The sequence below is a fragment of the Diabrotica virgifera genome, chromosome 6 (assembly GCF_917563875.1).
Source record: "Diabrotica virgifera virgifera chromosome 6, PGI_DIABVI_V3a".
Lineage (NCBI taxonomy): Eukaryota > Metazoa > Arthropoda > Insecta > Coleoptera > Chrysomelidae > Diabrotica > Diabrotica virgifera.
In genome coordinates, this window is record NC_065448.1 from 54,460,313 (window position 1) to 54,478,569 (window position 18,257).

Consider the following 18,257-nt stretch of genomic DNA (forward strand, 5'->3'; position numbering starts at 1 on the left):
ATTGCCTAATATAGAAATAAATAACAAAACAATTCCACAAACTAAAAGAGTTAAATACCTTGGAATGCACCTAGACAAAACTTTGACATGGAGAACCCATATATGGAAAAAGCACCAACAGTTGAACTTAAAATTTCGTAAACAATGTTGGATCCTGGACAGAACATCGAAGTTGTCTATACTTAACAAACTGTTGGTAGACAATAAAATACTCAAACTGGTCTGGACCTATGGGATGCAGCTTTGGGGTACAGCAGCAAAATCCAACATATCCATAATGGAAAGATTACACTCTATAACAGACGCCCCATGGTTCGTGTCAAACAGACGTTTATTGTGAGCTATAAATACCAACGATCAGTGAAGTGATAGTTCAGTGCAGTGTTCGGTACATAAAACGCCTAGAAAGCCATCCAAATGCCCTGGCAATAAATTTGCTTGGTAATAGTCAACAAACTGCCTGGACCTGATCTATAAATACGTTTTCTATCTCATCGTAATTGTGTTTATATTTTAGATAAGATATGTATTGTTTGTAAATATGAAATCTATGTTCCTATGTAGCATATTATCGGAATGTCATGTTTGTTCCATACTAGGTCCAGTCATTGGACTGACCTCTCTAATGTCAATTTTTTTTTTACTTCAAACCCCAAGGACCCTCATTGTTAGAATGTTTATAATTATAACTAATATATTGCTAAATAAACGTTTCAAAAAAATCTTCTGAGCAAGAAAATTTATCAAATGAAGACTTATTTTAGTATTTAGTAGTGTTTCTTTATAAAACGTTCTCTGGAAGATATTTTAACTGTACCAAATTTGTATGTTTTAGAATGTATATAAAGATGTTTTTTTATTTACCAATTTAGTGTATAACTAATATTCGAAATGTATTTTTTAAATCTAATTACAGGGTTCAAAGTGACATGGAACAGTCAGGGAATTTTCTAGAGGGTAAGGAAAAGTCAGGGAATTTATGGTATATTTGGGTATTTTTTAAAATTCGAAAAATCCTATAAAATCTGGATATGTAGGCAATTTATGTTGGGGTCATCACTAAAAAATTTCTTTATTGGTATGAACATACAGGTACTTGCCAAATGGTAAGTAGAAGCCCCCATGTTTTGAACATCTTGTATTTATTTTTTCACTTTACATAGGCAATATAGTAGTTTACTCTTGAAAAGAAGCAAATAGAGGTGGAACTCGCCCAATTAAGAAAGCAATATTTATTTTATAAATACCTAGTCTATGTTTTGTCCATTGTTATTCGCAATATTTTAAGTTTTCGATTTACTGTGATTTATCGGTTTTACAAGCACTCGTATAGATGCGTCTAATTTTATTACCAATTTTTAGGCACTATGGAGTTAAAATGCATCTTTTTCGCTTAGGAAATAGGTTAAACATTGTATTAGGGGTCCTTAAGAACCATAATATAAAAATCGAAAACTTTTGAGATACACCCTTTTGGCTTAGGATGGCAGTATAATACATTATGTTAATTATTATAAACATCAACTTTTAAAATAAATATTGAAAATGAATCAATAACGAGGTGAGGAAAAAGTCGGGGAATTTGAAATCTGCTATTCACTTGGAACCCTGAAGTATCATTCACAATGGATAAACTGTGTTTATGAAAAAAAGATTCTCTTATTCGAAGTGTATTTTTGAAGAAAATATTTCATTTTAATTAAAAGCTGACTGACAGTTTCAGGATTTTATTTTTTGTTTACCTTATAAAGATCCTCTCTTAGCTATCAAGGCATGGAATGAATATCTTCCTAACTGAATGTCACCACAAAATGCAAAATTTATGAAAATTAGTATGGTTTATGACTCGAATAATAAAATAGTATTTGATAAACTAAAAATTTATTGTGTTCAGCCAATAAAACACTAAAATATACAAACAACTTATAGTTTGAAGTTATAACTCCAACACTTGCTTATGCTGACTAATGTGCTTTCACTTTGATCCTGATTTTGCCATTCCTAAGCTTCCTTGGTTTTGAGTCAATTAATGAAGGGTAGAACCTGCTTACTCAGTCCACTTTCCATTCATCTATTCGCCCTATTCTCTAAGGATCCAGACTTCCCAACTTACTTATTTTGTTATACAATACAGGATATTCTAGCCTGGGATTCTTGTATTATTTTTGATTGATGAGAAGAATCCAATAAAACTGTCTGGTCAGGTTCTTTGCCATTCTCGGGGTTTATGATTTGTTTACAAACTCCTAATTAGTTCATCTCGATTTTAATTCACAAAGGTCAGTTAAATTTAAACAGTAAAGAATGCAGTATAGGGCAACTTTAAATCCAAACAAATAAATCTTCCTGTGTTTATTATAATTTATAATATTTTAGTCTTCATCATTAATTTATCTTCATAAACTTCATATTTCATTTCATATTATTCAATTTTAATGATTTTAATTCTAGGTTATGAGTAGTTTGTTTACGTCCGTCTTCTTCTTCTTCTTTTTTATTTTTGGTTTCGCTGCAAGGCGATTACCAGCACGATTTATAAGCGATCTTGACGTAGTCTGGCTCTAAGCCATACCAAAATCGCTGACTATGTTCTTGTAAGGAAGCTTTTGATGAGGTGTGATGATTATAATTAAATGAGATTAATTGGGTCAGGTTAAGTATGATTAAAAATTAAAACATAAATTAAATGACAAATAGCAACATAATATAACACGGATACATATAAACAGTTGAGCCTTGCAATTTGTAAGCTTATTTTGTTAATTGCTAGAAAACGCATTGCAGTTTATAAGCTTATTTGGTTAATTGCAAGAAAACGCATAATTACATTGACTGATTCTTCCGTTAAGGAACTTAGAATATTGTATATAGAGAGCGGTGTTTTGAAGTTCATGGAAATAAATTTTGTGTATATATCAAAATTAGGAATCACATTAATCGGGCATTCAAAAAAGATGTGGTTTAGATCCTCGAGACGACCACATTCACAAAAAGGATTATCTTTTATATTCATTTTATACAGATGTTGTTTTGTTAAACAATGGCCTGTGCGCATTCTAATGATGGTGGTAGTGTGTCTTCTATTTCTATATGGAAAATTTGAATACCAAGGTTTTGTAGGAAAGAAGTCTTGAATTGTTTTGTATTGCGAAGTCTTCTTCTGGACTAAAGATTTCCATTTTTCTTGGTACTCTTTTGTAATTTTTCCTCTGATGACTGATAGGGCATCCTGGGAATTCAGTTGTACTTCCATGGGTACATTCAGGTCTCTTCCTATTTTTGCCAGTATGTCAGCCTGGGTGTTACCAAATATATTAGAGTGTCCAGGTATCCAGGAAAGGAGAATTTTGGTACCATTCTCATTGGCTGAAGATATAAGTTTCTTTGTTTTTAGGGCCCTTATATCTGCTGAAGCAGATATGTTACATATTTTAATATTGGTTATTGCATTGAGCGAATCAGAAAATATTATAGCTTTCTTTAGATGTTTTGTAGTTGCGACTTCCACCGCTTGATGTATTGCTATACTCTCTGCTTTGCTTATGCTTAGAGCTCCAGGAAGTCTTGAGGAGAAATTATATTCAATACTAGGGATGCATATCCCAAAACCTACCCTTTCTTTGTTTTTTGAGGCATCAGTATATATAAAGGTATGGTCTTTCCCATATTGTTCAGTAGTCATAAGGAATTTTTCTTTAATCATCGGGTCATATTTTTTGATATTACAATTTAGAATTGGAAGTGGATTCATTAGTGTATCATAGTCTAATTCATAGCATGGAAAATTTGGGCTTTTGTATATTTTTTTAAAATATGGAAAAAAATATTCTAATGCCCAAACCAAGTATGGTACATTATGCCTTGTATAAAAATTAGGTTTGTTTATAAGTCTTTTACGTATTTCAATTAGGAGTAATATTATGGGATGATTCTCAATAATGATGATTTTACTTAAAAATTTAGAGGCTAACAATAATCTTCTATGTTCTAGGTCCATTTGGGCAGACTCTGCCAAGATTGCCAAATTTGGTGTAGACTTCATGCACCCCAAACATATCTTAAGTCCCTCAAAAAATACTGCATTGAGTTTGTTGTTGCATTTTTGTGATATTGGGTTGAATAGGAAGGAACCATAATCGAGGTGAGATCTGATCAAGGCATTAAAAACCATTAGGAGTGTTCGTGGGTCAGCTCCCCACCAGACTCTACATATTGCACGTAGGATGTTAATATTTTTCTTTGCCTTGAGTATAATATTGTCAACATGTAAGTCCCATGATAGATGCTTATGAAAAATTATGCCTAGAAATTTCACTTCAGTTTTTAGAGGAATGGCTGTGTTGTTGATTTTGATTTCTGTTAGATTATCTCTTCGCCTACCCTTTGTGAACCATACAGCTTCACATTTGTCTTTGGATAAGGACAAGTCATGTTCTGCAAGCCAGTGTAATGTGTTTTCCAATTCTTTGTTTATTTTACTTACCATGCTTTGGATATCATATCCCTTAATATACAAAACCAAGTCGTCTGCATATCCACATATTTTAACTTCATTATTGCTAATACAAAACAATTCTGCTATATAAATATTAAACAAAATGGTACTTAAGGGAGAACCTTGAGGTAGCCCCTTAGTTGCCATGAAAGGTCCCAAAAAGTCACCATCATTAGATCTTGAATATAAAAGTCTGTTCTGTAAAATTTTGAACACAATATTATTTATTGCAGATGGAATATTTCGAAGTTTTAGTTTGCTATAAAGTTTGTATATATTGACATTATCATATGCTGCTTTGATATCAAGAAAGATGGCCAAAACCGACTGGGAGGATTCAAAGGCTTCCACAATTGTGGAATGAAGGAGGGTCAAGTTGTCAGCAGTGCCTCTTCCTTTTCTAAAACCTGTCTGATGGTTGGTGAATGAACAGTTATGTTCTAAGGACCAATCTAGGCGATTCTTGATTAATATTTCTAATGTTTTAAGCACACATGAGGATAAAACTATTGGTCTGAAACTACTGGCCAAGAGTGGATTTTTGTGTGGCTTTAAGATATTTATAACATTATGGTTTTTCCAATCTTCAGGCAGGTTGTCACCATTTAGACAATTATTGTAGATATTCAACAGAAAATGTTTAGCTTGTAGTGGTAGATGTTTTATCATAAGGTAAGGAATGTCGTCCATACCTGGTGCCGAATTTTTTTTATTATTTACAGCATTGTTAAGTTCCCAGATTGTAAAAGGGGAAACTTGCTCGTTTATATCGTCAAGCTCAAAATTTGGATCAATAAAAACTGCAGACATGTTCTGTAGAATTTCTGTTTTAATGTTATCTGCGGAGTTATGAAATGTCTGGCCGTAATTTTTGTTATTTGAGAATTTTTTAACTTTATTCCAGACATAGGTAGTGTTAGATTCCTTATTTAATGATTCACAGAAGTTTATGAATTTATTTCTTTTTTTGATTCTGAGGTTTCTTTTAGTTTGGGCGATTATACGTTTAGCGTTTATATAGTTCTCTAAGGAAACAGATTGTTTAAAGTTTTGAATTGCCTGTTTGCGGCTTTTAATCCAAAGTGAACATTCTTCATCCCACCACGGATTTGAAGGTTTACCCTGTGTTCTACAGTTTTTATAGGGAATTGAGTTATCTGCTACTTGATTAACTACCTCCAAAAACTCATTGTAATTAGAGTTTACCGGTAAATCAAGCATTCCTGTTATCATCCCAGTGTGGAATGTATACCAGTCTGCTCTTTTAATATTTCTCATTTTGTATGTTTGTGTATAGATGCTATCATTTTTGTTAAACTCACAGTTGTTTATTATGACAAAGGTGGGGAAATGGTTGCTATTTCCACAATCTTGTATGACACCCCAAGTAGAACATAGAGCCATATTATTACTTGCTATGGCTAGATCTACAGCGCTAAGATTATTATTAGGAGGTTGAAACAATGTTGCTGACCCATCATTTAGGATAATTAATTCTTTATCAAAAATAAAATCATAAACATTTTTTCCTCCCTTATTGGTAGGACATTTATCCCATAGGGGATGGTGAGAGTTCAGATCACCTAGTATAATTAAGTTTTCTGTCGGTATGTTTTCTATTGTTGAGCTCAAGAAAGGAAGAGTTATGGCATGATTTGTATTGGAGTAAATGTTTATTATGTATAAGTTACCAATTTTTGTTGTTATGTATTGGATTTGGTCTGAGTTGTACTTCTGAATTGTAGAAAAAATAATAGATTTCTTGATACAAGTAGCTACTCCACCATATCCGTCATCTCTGTCCTGTCTGACAACATTATAATACTTCAAAGAAAAATTAAAATCTTGTTTAAGCCAAGTTTCATTAATAGCAATTATGTCAGGGTCTTCTTTGAAAATTAAGTTCGTTATGTTTTCCCTGTTTGATTTAATACTTCTAATATTCCACTGAATAATTTTTAATTTCTTTTTTGAATTCATGATTATGTGATTTGATATATGTTTAATTAATTAAAATCAGAATCAGATTTATCCTCTTGGTCCATATAGGACTCTACGTTTAATCGGGAAAATAAATGGTTTTTAAGTAAATTTAAGTTTTCTGATGATGTATTACTAATAAAATTTAGGCATGAGTTTAAAAAGTCATTTGAAGAAAAGGTATCAATATTTTGAAAGTTTTGCGATGCACTGGATTGCCAGGCTTGATTGGAGTTTTGTGATAAATTAGCTGAGGTTCTTGATTTGAAAGGTTCTGAACGAGAAAATGAGCTAGTGGGGGAAGAGGTTGGCTTTTCTGGTCTTAATTGCTGTGTATATGCACTCTTTTCATTTGGTTGCTTATCTTGACGTTTTTGCACGACTCTCCGTTTGTTGTCGGAGTTCAGAACCACCTGTTGAAAGGAACGTTTTACTGTAGATGATCTAAAATTGTTTGTTCTTCGTTGCGATGGTTCTATGGTGTTAGAATTATTTGTACTGGTACTTGGAGTATTTTCTAATGGCCTGCTGTTATTTTTAAAATTTGGAAAATCTCTCGGGTTATAAATAAATTTATTATTTGAGATGTATGATTTTGGAATGGCTTCACTTGCCTCAAAAAATGTCAAATTTTCATACGCCATCAGTTCTTTAATATTCTTTTGCCTTGTATATTCTGGGCAGCTCTTGTCAATATATTTGTGAGAGTCCTTGCAGTAAAAACATTTTGTCATGCATACGTCTTCATGTTTGTTTTCCCCGCAATTAAAACATCTTTCTTTCCCTTTACAGTTTGTTTTTGTGTGGCCAAATCTAAGACAGTTATAGCATTGTGTCACTGGGGCAATATATGTGTCAACTAGTCTTGGTATGCCATAAAAAAACACAGTTTTGGGCATAAGAACGCCTCGAAATGTAAATAGTGTCGTACCTGTGAGTTCATAAGAAGTTACTCCATCTTTAATTACTCTTCTATTTAATCTTTTTATATGTAAAATTTCAATGTCATTTCCTGTATCGCAACACCGAAGAAGTTCTTTTTCATCAATATCTGTATCAATCTGTCTGACGATACCTTTGCAGGTTACGAAGTTAAAAGGTATATATATCTTGTATCCCTGATTTAGAAGTTGAGTGTTCTTAAGTAGCATGTTAGCCGAGTGAAAATTGGCAAATTCAACTGAAACTCTATTGAGCCCTTTACTATCTATTTTTTTAACGTCATTAAGTTTGAGGTTGAATATATCTCGAGCTATTTTAATTGTATTGAATGTGCCAATTTTTATATTCGGTATATTTGTAGATTCAAGATATACTACAAAAGGTCCATGATCTTTTTCGGAGTATGTATTAACCTTTTTTTCTTCCTGAGAATTATTGTCGGAAGTCTGATTTTGATTTTTTTCGGAATTATTAGTCATTGCAATTTTAGCCGGAGAAGAAGTATCAGGATAAGGGGGGACTGAGCCCCCCTTTTCCTCACTCATTGTAAGAAAAAACCAGTCAATGAAGTATTAATAACTAGAAAGCAAAAAGAAATAAAAAGAGCAAGCAAAATAGCATAAAAGAAAGCCGCTTGAAAAAAAATATAAGCAAAAATGCTCAACTTACCTATATGCAAACACTTAAGCAACAACACAGGCGGTTGTTAGCTAGGTTAAGACCCTAAACTAGTGGCAAACTTTAACTGCTGCAAAACAGAAACTGTTCACACCTCGAAAGCGTAATGGCTAGTTTAGAAATATTAAATTTTTGGAAAATATTTCTTAAATTTAAAATACGCGGTCTGACGTTTGGTATTTTATGGTTTACGTCCGTCGTTTACGTTTACATTTTGACAATTTGGATTTAATGACAAATGACATAATTAGGTAGATGCGAGCGATGCGAGTTCTACACTCCACGGAATCCAGGCAACGTGAGTGAAGTTAGTTATTTTATTAACGGCAACGGCGCAAGCAAGGCGCAAGGCAAGTGTCAAAATCAATCCAAAAATTAAAATAATTCAAAAAATATTTTTTGGAATAATGTCTCTAAGTAGATTTAGCCGGTTACTTGCTTTTAGACATTTAAGGCTAGTAACAAGAAATCACAACTTTACAAACATTAACTCTGGAAGAATTTCATCTTGCGGTAAGATAAGTGTGAGGTTATGTTAAATCTGCAAATTTAAAAAGAAATAATTTTCTAGGTAACCAGAACCTTAGAAGACTTTTAAGCACACAAACGTCGCCTAATGAAGATGAACATCATTCAATTATTAAAGACACAGAGAAACCAACAGGTAGATTCTATTAGTACATAATTTTTCATAGTGGGTATCTAAAACATCACATTTGCTAACCACAGGAGAGCGCCTTGGGTCTTTTCTGTTTTTGGTCTATATAAATGCCCTGCCAAATGCTGTGGTTAGTGGTTCATTAAACCCTGTAAATTTCGCTGATGACTCAAATGTGCTGTGGCGGAACAAACTGTGGACAAGGCTGAACGGTGGTTCAGTGGAAGTAGGCTGTTGCTTAATACTGATAAGACAGTTTTTGCTTACTTTAGAACCAGCCATTCATGAGAACAGTTCCCAGATAGAGTTAATCTTCTATCACAAAACTGTCTGCTAGATCAGTTAGGTTTCTTCGTCTTCATATTGACCAGAGCCTAAATTGGGGGAAACAAACACAAAATGTGACAAAAAAACTAAAAAGAGCCTGCCACTCATTAAGAGTATTGAAAAGCTGTCTTGAACCAGTGAATCTTACTATCAGTATATTATGCAAACTTTTACTATATTATGTGATGTGACATAATCTTCTGAGGTGCTGCAGTGGATAGCTCAACTGTCTGCATAGTCCAAAAAAAGGCAGTCCGGTGATCTTAGGATTAAAGGCGGAAGAATCCTATAGAGGCCAATTCAAATCACTCAATATACTCACTTTCTCAGCCATCTAATATGAATGTATTATGATCCTCTTTAAAAATTTTACTTTGTTTTATCATCTGCTTTCAAATCATGAATATACTTAATACAAGAAGCCTTAATTTGTATTTCCCACTTCACAGATTGTCTCTAACAGAGAGAAATCCTTTGTATGCATTTGTTAAATTTTACAATAATCTACCGTCTGACATTCAATGGGAAACAAACTATAAATCTTTTAAAACAAAGGTTTTTCAACACCTGGTTAATATTGACCCTTATACTGTGGAGGAGTACTTCGTGTATCAGTCTTGATCTGCATATTTAATTTGTACTGTTACTTAATATATTTTAATCTAAGATGTTAATATTGTTTTTAATATGTGATTAATCACATTAAAAAAATATTAAACACTTATGTTAAAAACTTATGCAAATAAAAATTTACTTTACTCTACTTATCTTTTCTAGGTGAAAGTACAAAATATGAATTTAAAGCTGAAACCAAAATGCTCTTGGATATAGTGGCCAGATCATTATATTCAGAAAAAGAAGTTTTTATACGAGAACTAATATCCAATGCTAGTGATGCATTGGAAAAGTTCAGATACTTGGCGGTTTCAGGAGACGAGTCTGCCAAAAAAATACAAGATGTTGATCGACCATTAGAAATACATATATCAACAGATAAACAAAATCGAACAATTACAATACAGGTAAACAAAATAAAATAAAACTGTTTCATGTACATTTCTTCTTTGCCACTTACCTACTTCTATTCATCTTGTCTTCTTCACATAAACCTTTCTCTTTCAAGCCCCCTACAATACCCGTCCTTCCATCTTCTCCTTGGTTGTCCTCTACCTCTCCTTCCATCAACTTATGTCCAACAGCCCTATCATTCGTCCCACATAGTTTTTATTTCTATATCTATCGTGACCAAACCATTTTATTCTTTTTTCTTGAATCTTTTTTGAGATAGTAGTCATCACAGCTCTTTCCCTATCAGTCTTACCCATCATCCACTGTAACATTTTCATTTTAGCTACCCTTATCTTCTTTTCCTGAATCTTCATTATATTATAGGGCACACTTCACCATCATACACCACACTCTCATTTGAAAAGTTGTACCCTCTCATTCGCTTCCATTTAACCGACCAGCCAATTTGTCAAGCTAGTATCCCATTTTCTGTTATGTAGGAGCCAAGGTGGCTCTGCTCTTCAGGAGACAAGATGGCTGGGGAAAGGTGTCAGGGACACTAAAACGCACACAATTCTATATAGTGGGAAGGAACAAGGAAGCAAAGAATGTGGAGTCGCATTTGTGGTGGATAATGATTTTAAGTCAAAAATCATCGACTTCCAGGCAGTCAGTGAAAGGATATGTAAGTTGAGAATTCGCACCCACTTCTTCAACCTAACAATGATAAACATTCACTGTCCAACAGAAGATCAAGAGCAACATACAAAGGAAAGCTTTTACCAACAGCTGGAGATAGTATATGATAATGCGCCAAAAAATGACATCAAGATTATAATGGGTGATATGAATGCTAAAATAGGCAAGGAACCGCAGTTCTATGGCACAATAGGAAAATACTCTCTGCACAATGAAACAAGCGAGAATGGGGAGTTTTTGATAAATTTTGCCACCAGTAAAAACATGGTTATAAGTTCCACATGCTTCCCACATAAAGGCATACACAAAATGACATGGATTTCACCAGATGGAACCACAACTAATCAAATTGACCATGTGCTGATAGACAAAAGGGCAGCCAGTAGTATCTCCGATGTGAGAACACGACGAGGAGCATGCTGTGGATCAGACCATCTTTTAGTACAAACCAAATTTAGATGCAGAGTTAACAGCAAAAGAAACGAAAGACAACAAAGAACAAATAAACTGGACCTGGAAAAACTGAAGATTCAGGAATGTAAAGAGAAGTTCGAACAAGAAGTCGCAAATGAGTTAAGGACGCTAGAACTGCACTCCATAGAGGGCAAATGGACTAATATCAAAACAGCACTACTGACAGCAGCAGCGTCCACCCTGGGAAACAAGAAAAAGGAGAGAAGAGCAGCATGGTTTGATGACGAGTGCAGACAAGCAATCGAGGAAAGAAATGAAGCACACAAAATGTACATAACAAGAAGAACACGGGAAAGACGAACATTATTTGAAGTCTCAAGACGGAAAGCAGACAAGACATGTAGAAATAAAAAGAGAGCCTATGAAAATGGACAAATAGAAAAAATGGAAGAACATTTCAAAAACAACGAAATTAGAGGGGCTTACGAATACCTAAAAAAGATAAAAAGTGGGTATAAACCTCAAACAAGTCTATGTAAAGATGAAAGTGGGCAAATAATCAGTGACCAACAGAAAGTCACAGAAACCTGGAAGCATTATTTTCAGACACTACTTGGAACTCAAGTAGACATGGAAGATGAAATGGGTATGATCTACGTAGAAGAGAATGGAGTAGAAGCTCCAACCATAGAGGAAGTTTTCGAAGCCATTAAGGCCCAGAAAAACAATAAAGCTCCGGGAGTTGATGAAATACCAGCAGAACTATATAAGGTAGGTGGCGACCACCTAGCAAGTCACATCCACGCGCTCATCAGAGACGTATGACAAGAAGAGAAAATACCCAACGACTGGAAGAAAAGTATAGTATGCCCGATCTATAAAAAAGGAGACAAACTCCAGTGCAGAAACTACCGTGGAATCTCTCTACTATGTACAGCATATAAAGTCCTCACGTATATTATAAACCAGCGGCTCCAACCACTAGCAGAAAATATTATTGGAGAGTATCAGACGGGCTTCCGATGGGGAAGATCGACATTGGATCAAATATTCACAGTAAAACAGATCTTGAGCAAAGCATGGGAACACGATATTGATGTTCACAACGTGTTTGTAGACTTCAAACAGGCATACGACTCAGTCAAAAGAAACAAACTATACTATATATTGGCTGAATTGGCAATACCACACAAGTTAATAAGACTCATTAAAGCCACAATGAATGAAACTCAGGCATGTGTACGAATACAAAACCACCGGACAGACTTTTTTAACATTTCGCAGGGACTAAAACAGGGAGATGGGCTGGCCCCAACATTGTTTAACCTGGCACTGGAGTATGCGGTTAGGCAAATGCAAACTGGACGAGGAAATCTACTGACCAACTGAACGGTTCAACTGGCCGCTTATGCTGATGATATTAATATTATGAGTAGAACATCAACAGGAGCACAGGAAACATATGCAGAGTTAAAAACACAAACAAAAATGCTAGGTCTGGAAATTAACACAGAAAAAACAAAAATAATGACTCAGATGAGAAGAAATATAGTCCCACAAAACATTATACATGAAGATGACATTGAAACGGTTGAAAAGTTTACATACCTGGGAGTAGAAATATATGCTGACGGATCAGAAGATGGAGAAATAAGGAAGAGAATAACGCAGGCAAACAGAGCTTATTTTGCCCTCTCCCATATATTTCGGTCAAAAAGTGTCCACCGAAATACAAAGATGAGAATCTATAAAACCTTAATTCGACCAATAACATGCTATGGCAGTGAAGTCTGGGTGCTGAAAGAAACATCCAAAAACAAACTCGACACATTCGAAAGGAAAGTACTTAGGAGAATACTAGGACCTGTGAGGGAAAACGGAATCTTCAGAAGTCGATACAACAACGAGCTTTATCAACTTTATAAGGAAACGCCCCTGTCAGACTTCATTAGATTACAAAGATTGCAATGGGCCGGACGTGTGATAAGAATGGGAGAGGACTGAATGCTAGAATGAGGACAAAACGAGCACTGAATGCTAGAATGCAAGGAAAGAGACCGGTTGGGAAGCCACGAAAGCGCTGGGAAGACACAGTAAACAGCGACGCACAAGCCCTTCTAGGAGTCCGTGTATGGAGAAGAGCAGCCACAGACAGGCAAGGGTGGAGGCAAAAAATAAAGGAGGCCAAGGCTCAATTTGGGCTGTAGTGCCGTAGAAGAAGAAGAAGGAGCCAAGGTATTTAACACCTTGGCTCACTTGGTGAAGGCACTATGTGGCTCACATGTATGCCATCCGCACAGAAAGTGTTAATGTGTTAACCTTCACTCTACAGCTTTCTCACAAATTTTCATTGTGTGCAACATTAACTTTATCCGTCTATAGTTCTTACAATCTTGAATGTCTTCTTTATTTTTATACACTTGATATCCATTAGGACATTTATTATCTATATTTTTTAGGATACAGGTATTGGAATGACAAAGGAGGACCTTATATCACATTTGGGTATAATAGCCAAGTCAGGATCTAAGGTAATTTAATTATAGGACAAATTGAAATTAACTATCAAATTACTATGCTTTGTTTTTAAACCAGGAGTAAACTACAAAGGCAGATTGACACACAAGAAAGTCACTAGAAAAATCACCAAATACATCTTCTTTTCTGGTTGATCATGTCGGCCTTTGACAGTAATCCATAAATATTATATTATACTAATATGTCGCTAAAGGGTTCTAAAACCAACTGTTTTTTATATAAAAGCAGACTAAAAACCAAAAATTAAAGGAATAACGCAGAAAACACAAAAAATCGCTGATATAACTTAATTAACGTATGAAATCCCAATAGTGTCAAAATTTCATTTTTCTTTTTAAAAATAATGGCTTGATCTTGTAGGCTATAGCAAGTGTGTGGTTGAAAAAAAAATGACAAAGGCCAATACCACAAGAAAATTCAACAATTGGCCTTAAGTGAGCCTTACACCTAACTAAAAAGGGCTCAACGAAATCTCTGGAAAATAAAATCTACAAGATACTGCACACATTTAAGGAATATCTTGATACCAAAGAAGATCATTAAAGCATCACACTACAACAGGACACCACACTTATTATGTAGTTCCAAAAATTCACAAAGATAATGTACCCCTGAGACCAATTTGTACCAGCATGGAATCTTCTTGCAGCAGATTTTCAAAGTTCCTCCTAGACATAATACAGCCTCTAGCATACTAGACAAGGCGAAAACGACGGGTTCGTTGGAAAAAATATTCCCATGAAATTTTTTTACATATCCACATTCGTAATACATCCCAGAATAAGGTTCAAGAAGTCGCCCACACGAAAAGTGGTCCAAATTTTTTTGAAAAATTTTTTTGTTCAACTTGCAAAAATCAATATTTTCAGCCCGGACAAATTTTTTTTAGGTTTTTTGGACTATTGTAGACAAAAAACATCTCTCATAATTTTTCTCTAAAGTTGATCGTTTTCGAGTTATAAGCAATTTAAGTAACTAAATCAAAGTTTAAAGCCCCCCCCCCTACAAGATCCTGAAGAACTTTTTGTCATTATTTTGTTACTAAGGTATTATTTTTAAGTATAATGATGAGCGGTAAGATCGTATTGACGTGGCTGTAAATGTGAGTGCGAGTAAGATGCACGATTGGACTGCCGGAATGGCATCTCTTTCGCACTCGCATTTACAGCCTCGTCAATACGATCTTACCGCTCATTATTATTACTTAAAAATAATAGCTTAGTAATAAAATAATGGTGGTAGGGGTGGCTTTAGTGTTTGATTTAGTCACTTTCTGACTTTCATAATAATAACTTTTAACCGAGTTATTAAGCCTTGAAAATCGCCATTTTTCGTTTTTTTTTCAATTTTAAATTGCTTATAACTCGAAAAAGATCAACTTCAGAGAAAAATTATAAGAGATATTTTTTGTCCAGAATGATCCAAAAAATTTTAAAAAAATTAGTCCGCACCAAAAATATTGATTTTTGCAATTTGAACAAAAAAAAAAGAATGTGTGTGTACTTTGTACGCACGTAAGAAGTTATACTTCTATTATAATATAATTTCAACGAAATAAATATACCAACTTAACAGTTACAATACAAAAAATTAACAATAATTACCAAAAATGAACCAAAACTTAACAATGCCAAATATTAAAAAAAAGAAAAAAGTATGAATCGTCCGGGATTTGAACCCGCAATCTCGCGATTTTTTTATCTCTGGTCCAATGCTCTACCAACAAGGCCATCAAGCCGCATGCTACTTATCTTTCAGATATACATAATTATACATCACGGTGACAAGTGAAATATAAAAATAGATGTTTTATTATTTTACGCCCAAGGAAGACAAATCCAAAGACACAAAATTATAATAAAAAACCTTTTAAACCACCTTTTTCAAATTGCGCAAGTTGTATTATTAATATTAATGTTAATAAATATAAATATTTTGACGTTTCACAATTTGACAATTCACTTTTAACTGCAGTGCCTTAAAATTTTTAAAGCACTAGTGCCTTAAAGTAGCATTTTTAAACTACTATGGAGTCCTAAAAATTGCATTTTTAACACGTTTGTAGAAAAATATATTTAAAAACACTAATATATTATTTCTACACCTTTTCTGGACTGATACATACATAAATTAAAACATTTTGAAGTATAACTTCAAAAATATAATATGAAAACTATTTAAAAAGGCAGTATAACTATTAACTAACCTTTGTTTGTTGTTTCTCTTCCCACAAATTTTAAAACTCGACAACCATACATAACCAAACCGTCAACCGTCCAAACCACAGCTGCCATATTGGATAATTTTTGACATGTCATTTGAACATCCAATCAGAACAAAGTTATAATGCGCATGCGCCCGGATCATAGGTTTTAACATATAAAAATTCACCCTCATATCGCGCATAAAGAAGTATAACTTCAAAAATTGTTCAAAAAAATTTGGACCACTTTTCGCGTGGGCGACTTCTTGAACCTTATTCTGGGATGTGTCACGAATGTTATCATGCAAAAAAATCTCATGGGAATATATTTTTTAAGCGAACCCGCCGTTTTCGTCTTGTCTACACAACCAACATCTTTTATTAAAAACTCACAACAATTCTTGCAAAAACTAGCATAAATAGATTATAATTCCAACGGTATGCTAGTCATTTTTGACATTACCAGTCTTTTCACCAATTTACCTACCACTGGATAAAACTTTAAAAATAAAGTAGCCTGAAGAGGCTACCAACACTTTGTACAAGTGTAACCTCGATAACTCGAATTAATCGGGACCGCGACCGATCCGGGTTATCGAAAATCCGAGATAGCCGGAGAATATGGTAAAAATTAATAAAATACGGTATACTTACAGATAAACTCCGTTAGAATTGAAATAACATGAAATATATTTATAAATATGCACAGTACCTACTCACTAAAATTACTAAAAAAAAACACCAAACCCAAACGTAAGCAAATGGAAGCGAACAATACAAGACACACAATACTAAAGACCATTGTTTATAAAAGAATTTTTTAAATAGTCTTTCCTAAACAATGCTGACAGTTTGAAATAAAAAGGAATATATACTACAGACAGGTGGCTGTTGTTTTTGCGGCGTGTGCTATGAGTCATTTTTAATATCGTTTAGTTCAAATTACATACATAAGTACACATTATCTCTCAAATATTATATTACATACATTTTTATTGTTGAAAGGTTTGTCTGATAATTAACTATTTTGATTGGAAATAAGCCACAATTAAATTGAAAAATACAAAAGATTGAAAATCAAAATGTTTATCTGATGAAAATCGGTCCGGGTTAGCCGGACTTCCGGGTTATCGGGGGCCGACTTATCGGGGTTTCACTGTACTTATTTTCAACTAGTTAAGGACTTCTATATGCAAAATTTCGGATTAGCTAGGGGATCATCCTTTTATTAGCTGATATATTCATGAAAGATTTCCCAAGACAAACAAACCAATTAACAAGACAAACAACCCACAGTATGGTGGAGATATGTAGATAATGAAGAAAAAAACTTCTAACAAAAGTCTTGACAAAAAATGACAACTCTTTGTCATTTATAAACAAAAAATTGCACAAGACTGAAGAAAAGAAACAACAAAACACCACAAGCATTCCAAAGACATTCACAAAAAGGATTCAAAAGATGACAACACCATGCGTAAAGGGCTTATCAGAAAAATTGAAAAGTATAGGAAACAAGTACATCTTAACATTCAAAACAACCAACACTAAAGATCTATCCTGTCCAAAACCAAACCCAAAAACACACAAGAAAGAGCCAAAAACTGCATCTATAAAATACCTTGTGAAAGCAAAACAATTTCTATGTTGGAGAAAATGCAAGACCACTTAAGTGTCAGTTAACATGTAACATCAAAGCATTCTTAGGCAGACCATCCAGATCTTCCATGTGTTAAATTTAGGTCTTAACAATTTACAACTATGTATTATAAATAATTTGATTTTAAGTTTAATTTGAGTTGTATGTAAAATGCTAGTTTAATTTTAGGCGTTTATTGAACAAATCAAAGAAAAAGCTGCTGCAGGTGATAATAATATTATAGGACAATTCGGTGTTGGTTTCTACAGTTCCTTTATGGTAGCTGATAAAGTAGATGTTTATTCAAGAGCTGTTGGAGAAGAAACTGGATATAAATGGTCCTCTGATGGGTATGTGACAAAATAACAAAGTAGTGTTTGTAAAAATAGTACATTTACATACCGGGTGGTGAATTGGAAAACGGGCCATAGGAAACTCAATGTAAAATTCTAAACTGTTGAATTCCTGGTTCTCTAATTATTTTGCATCAAAAGACATCAGAAACTATTTGTAGAGGATTGAAATCTGTATTGAAAACAACTGTAAAAATTGTTCTACGAATTAAACACATTCCAAAATTTTGTAAAAATGTAATTCATTTTTAAGAGTAACACGCTAAAGTTAGGCCACACACAGTGCAATAATGTATGTAACGGTAGCGTTCGGTCACAATGAA

The 18,257-nt window shown here is 33.9% G+C and overlaps 1 protein-coding gene across 5 annotated transcripts in view; it reads left to right on the plus strand.

Moving 5' to 3' along the window:
• The first annotated feature begins 8,361 nt into the window (after window positions 1–8,361).
• Window positions 8,362–18,257, plus strand: part of LOC114343271 (heat shock protein 75 kDa, mitochondrial) — a 331,103-nt gene continuing 321,207 nt past the window's right edge. For all 5 annotated transcript variants that reach the window (XM_050654272.1, XM_050654274.1, XM_050654276.1 and 2 more), the window contains exons 1-5: window positions 8,362–8,608; window positions 8,667–8,759; window positions 9,858–10,102; window positions 13,661–13,732; window positions 17,771–17,931. In XM_050654272.1, coding sequence (XP_050510229.1) covers window positions 8,503–8,608; window positions 8,667–8,759; window positions 9,858–10,102; window positions 13,661–13,732; window positions 17,771–17,931 — 677 coding nt within the window. In that variant the 5' untranslated portion in view covers window positions 8,362–8,502. The remainder of the gene's footprint in view (window positions 8,609–8,666; window positions 8,760–9,857; window positions 10,103–13,660; window positions 13,733–17,770; window positions 17,932–18,257) is intronic.